Source organism: Microtus ochrogaster, unplaced genomic scaffold (assembly GCF_000317375.1).
Source record: "Microtus ochrogaster isolate Prairie Vole_2 unplaced genomic scaffold, MicOch1.0 UNK61, whole genome shotgun sequence".
In the NCBI taxonomy this organism is placed as follows: Eukaryota; Metazoa; Chordata; class Mammalia; order Rodentia; family Cricetidae; genus Microtus; species Microtus ochrogaster.
In genome coordinates this window covers 2,082,073-2,085,543 of record NW_004949159.1, presented here as the reverse complement: position 1 = coordinate 2,085,543, position 3,471 = coordinate 2,082,073, and the positions used below count along the sequence as shown (strand labels likewise).

At 37.7% G+C, this 3,471-nt stretch overlaps 1 protein-coding gene across 2 annotated transcripts in view; it reads right to left on the bottom strand.

The window, feature by feature from the left end:
• Ccdc152 (coiled-coil domain containing 152) overlaps nt 1-3,471 on the bottom strand; it is a 23,029-nt gene extending 19,558 nt beyond the window's left edge. For both annotated transcript variants that reach the window (XM_013354695.2, XM_026777377.1), the window contains exons 1-2: nt 3,385-3,471; nt 393-498 (exon numbers count right to left, since the gene is read on the bottom strand). In XM_013354695.2, the coding sequence (XP_013210149.1) occupies nt 393-498; nt 3,385-3,471 (193 nt within the window). The remainder of the gene's footprint in view (nt 1-392; nt 499-3,384) is intronic.

Below are 3,471 nucleotides of genomic sequence, written 5' to 3'. Positions count from 1 at the left end.
TGTGGATCAAATTAAGTCTAGACTTGTCCACAGGTGCCTTTGCCCATTGAGCCATCTTGTCAGCGCATAGCTTCCTTTTAAACTCTTAAAACTGGTGATCCATCTTACATTTACTTACTAGGAAATCAAGTTTTGCCCCACATGGTTTTATAGACTTGTACTGAACCTTCAATTCGCCATTTGTTACATGGGTAGTGTCTGGCAGAAGACTTAACTTCCTTCATCCTAGGTTTCTCTCATATTTTGGAGGTATACTAAAAAAGTACAATGAGACAACGGTCTGAGAAGTACTGTATGCACTTAAGGTAGGTGACACACACAGGGCATAAGGTCAGTCCCTGGAGTGAGCACCCTCATTAGACTACTATTTCCATAGGCAGAGGAGGACTGACCTTCTTTTATCGTGGCCTCTTTTGTTTGCATTATCTTTAATAAACTATTACTCTTCTCCAGCTGAATATCCAAACGGTTATTCTTTCCAGTGGTTTCTATCATCTTCTGCAGAAGAAATTGGGAGCATGTTAACACAAAATAAATGACATTATTTTGACTCTTTTGCTAAGACAAATAAAAAGACAAATATGAAGACAAATAAGAACAAAACCCACTTAACATCTGAAAGCCTAATAACTGAATATGGGATATAATTTTAAACAAACTAGTGTACTGAGCCTTCAATATTCCCTTTCTTACAAGCATAGCCTCTGGTAGCAGACGACTTCCTTTATTCTAGGTTCTCATGTACTTAAAACTATGCTGAGAAGAGTGCAATCAGACAGGGGTCTGAAAAGTTCTACGTGCACTTAAAGTAGGTTACACTTGCAGGGCACCATGGCAGTCGCTGTAGTGAGCACCCTCACTATAATTATGACTTCCTGATCTATTTTCTATTTTAAAAATAACATGGTAGGGTTGGCGATGCAGGCCAGTGATAAAGTGCTATGTTAACATTCATGAGGCCCCCTTACACACACACACACACACACACACACACACACACACACACACACACACACACTCATACACAGGGACATGGCAAAATATTAAATGAGCCTGTTCTAAACAAGAGGAAAATATGACCTAGTCTGAACACCTTTCTTTCAATTATTTAACCTTGAATTACATGTTAATCAAAGGCATCTACCAAGCATAATGGTAGATGCCTACAGTCAGCCTCTCTGGAGGCTGATGCAGGAGGATGTCCTGAGCCCAGGAGTTTAAGACTAGCCTGGAGATGACAGTGATGTTTTGTCTTAAAATTTTTCTTTCCAGACGAGTTTATGATGATATAAGTACACTATTTATTCTGTTCTGCACTTAGGTGTTCCACTTAGCACTATTATCTGGGAGACAATATCACAAGCACAAATCTACTGCATTCTTTTAACAGCTATTCTGAGTCGTACTTTTGAAGCTGCTATTAGGGAAAATTTTGTTGTTTATAATTTTTCTATTATAGACAATAAATAAGCATCTGAATATGTCTCTTTGGTGTCTTTGTTAAGAGTACAATAAGCTTCCTTGTACTCTTCAAGTAATCAATTCATCATTGATCTTGTGCTTCCTGCACCTCTATTCACTTCCCCATCTTATCTTCAGCAGCTCACGCTGTATTACTTCATCTGTATTACCATTTATGTATTTCTCTAGGAGGTAAAATTCTAAATGTCAGAATACTATATCAAATTAAGAAATGAACAATTATTTCTTTTTAAGACACTTGAGAATATGATAATGTATTTCTAATTTATGTCCAAACATATGGCACTGATTCCTTTTTCACAAGAGTACTTATTTCTTTTCCCTGTTGCTATATTAATTTCTGGACTAAATTTTAGGCTATGAGAAGGAAAAGAGATAGGAGAGAAGAAAAATTAAACACATATATGTTCTATATTATAATTAATCATCATGGTAAGACTGAAACATGAACCTATTTTACTTTCATTAAAACTATTTTAGAGTTTGTGGGCATTCTGGCATTCTCTTAACTTTAGCAAAAATACATCAACTGTTTGTTTCCTTGTGCTAGGAACATTTTTATATTGGTACAAATAAGATGAAAAGAGAAAGGGCATTATGGAAGAGAAAGAAGGAATGTAAGAGCCAGAGGATGAGGAAGAGAGTTGTAAAACCTGTTCTCTGGACAGGGACAGGACATGGCTGTTGTACTCATGACTCATAGCAGCCACGGTCTGTACAAGATCAAGGCAGTCAACATTCCAGTGGGAGTGGAAACGGACCTATGAGGCTCTCCTTCTAGCTGAGGAGCTCCTCCTCAGTGATGGTCGGGTGTGTCACATCCCTATGCACACAGGAAATACTAACCAGACTTAGTGAGCTATTAAAGGAGGAGGAGGAGAAAGGATGCTGATGATGAGATGGTGGGAAGGGGAAGTCCTGGGGGGTGTTCCATGGTATGTGAGGGGGGTTTGGGTTGGATATGATTAAGAAACATTGTAAACATGTATGATATTGCCAAAGAATATGTAAAACATTAAAGTTTAAAATATAAGAAAAGATTTAGCAAAACACACTTTTGCTACTCAAATCTGGTTCATTTTAAAAATTAAAATGTATGTTTGTTCAACAATGATACATTTTACTATAATATCATACAGTGGAAAAAAGTAAGTTTATTGGTGTTCTCAAATTTCTGGCATAGTATTCTTTGAGATTTGGAGACGATAAATCAGCATTCCCATGAATTCTTAGCCTTCACACCTTTTTCCTCTTGAGACATGGTTTCCTTGTGTTGCCCTGCCTGTCATGGAACTTGCTTTGTAGATCAGGCCGTCCTTGAACTGAGGTTCACCTGCCTCTGCCTCCAGAGTATGTGAATTAATTATGTGTGCCACCATGCCTGGCCACACTTTTATTATTTAGCTAACATAGCTAAAATTCATGTCTGAAGACTAACTACACCAAGCTTATTAGTTCTTACAAAGAAATACAGCCTACAAAAATAGTCAAACAATGAAAAACGTAACTTAAAATTTGGGTCTCCCAGTAAGCAAATAGCTGCTCATAGAAACAAATGCAGACACTGCCTTATGTTTTTAAAATTAAAACCTTTGTTTATTTTTATTTTATGTCGTGAGTGTTTTGCCTGCATCTAGGTGCACCATGAATGTATAGTGCCTATAAATGCCACAGGGGGATTGGTGTATCTTCTGGAATTGAAGTTACAGACAGTTGTGAGCTGCTGAGAGGGTGTTGGGAACTGAACTCTCACCCTTAAGAGCAGCCAGTGTCCCTAACTACTGAGCAGTATCTCCAGACCTGGGTCACTTTTTTAAAAAATGAATTTCCTTTCTTCCCAGTTCTTCTCCCTGACAAAAATCTTTGTTTCTCTGCGGCCACTTGCTATGTGTCTTTACATACCTTTTCTATCTGTGAGAAGTCCTCTATCAGTTTGTCAAGATTCACATTGCTAATCTTTTTCATACTTTCTTCATTGCTTTGAGCCAT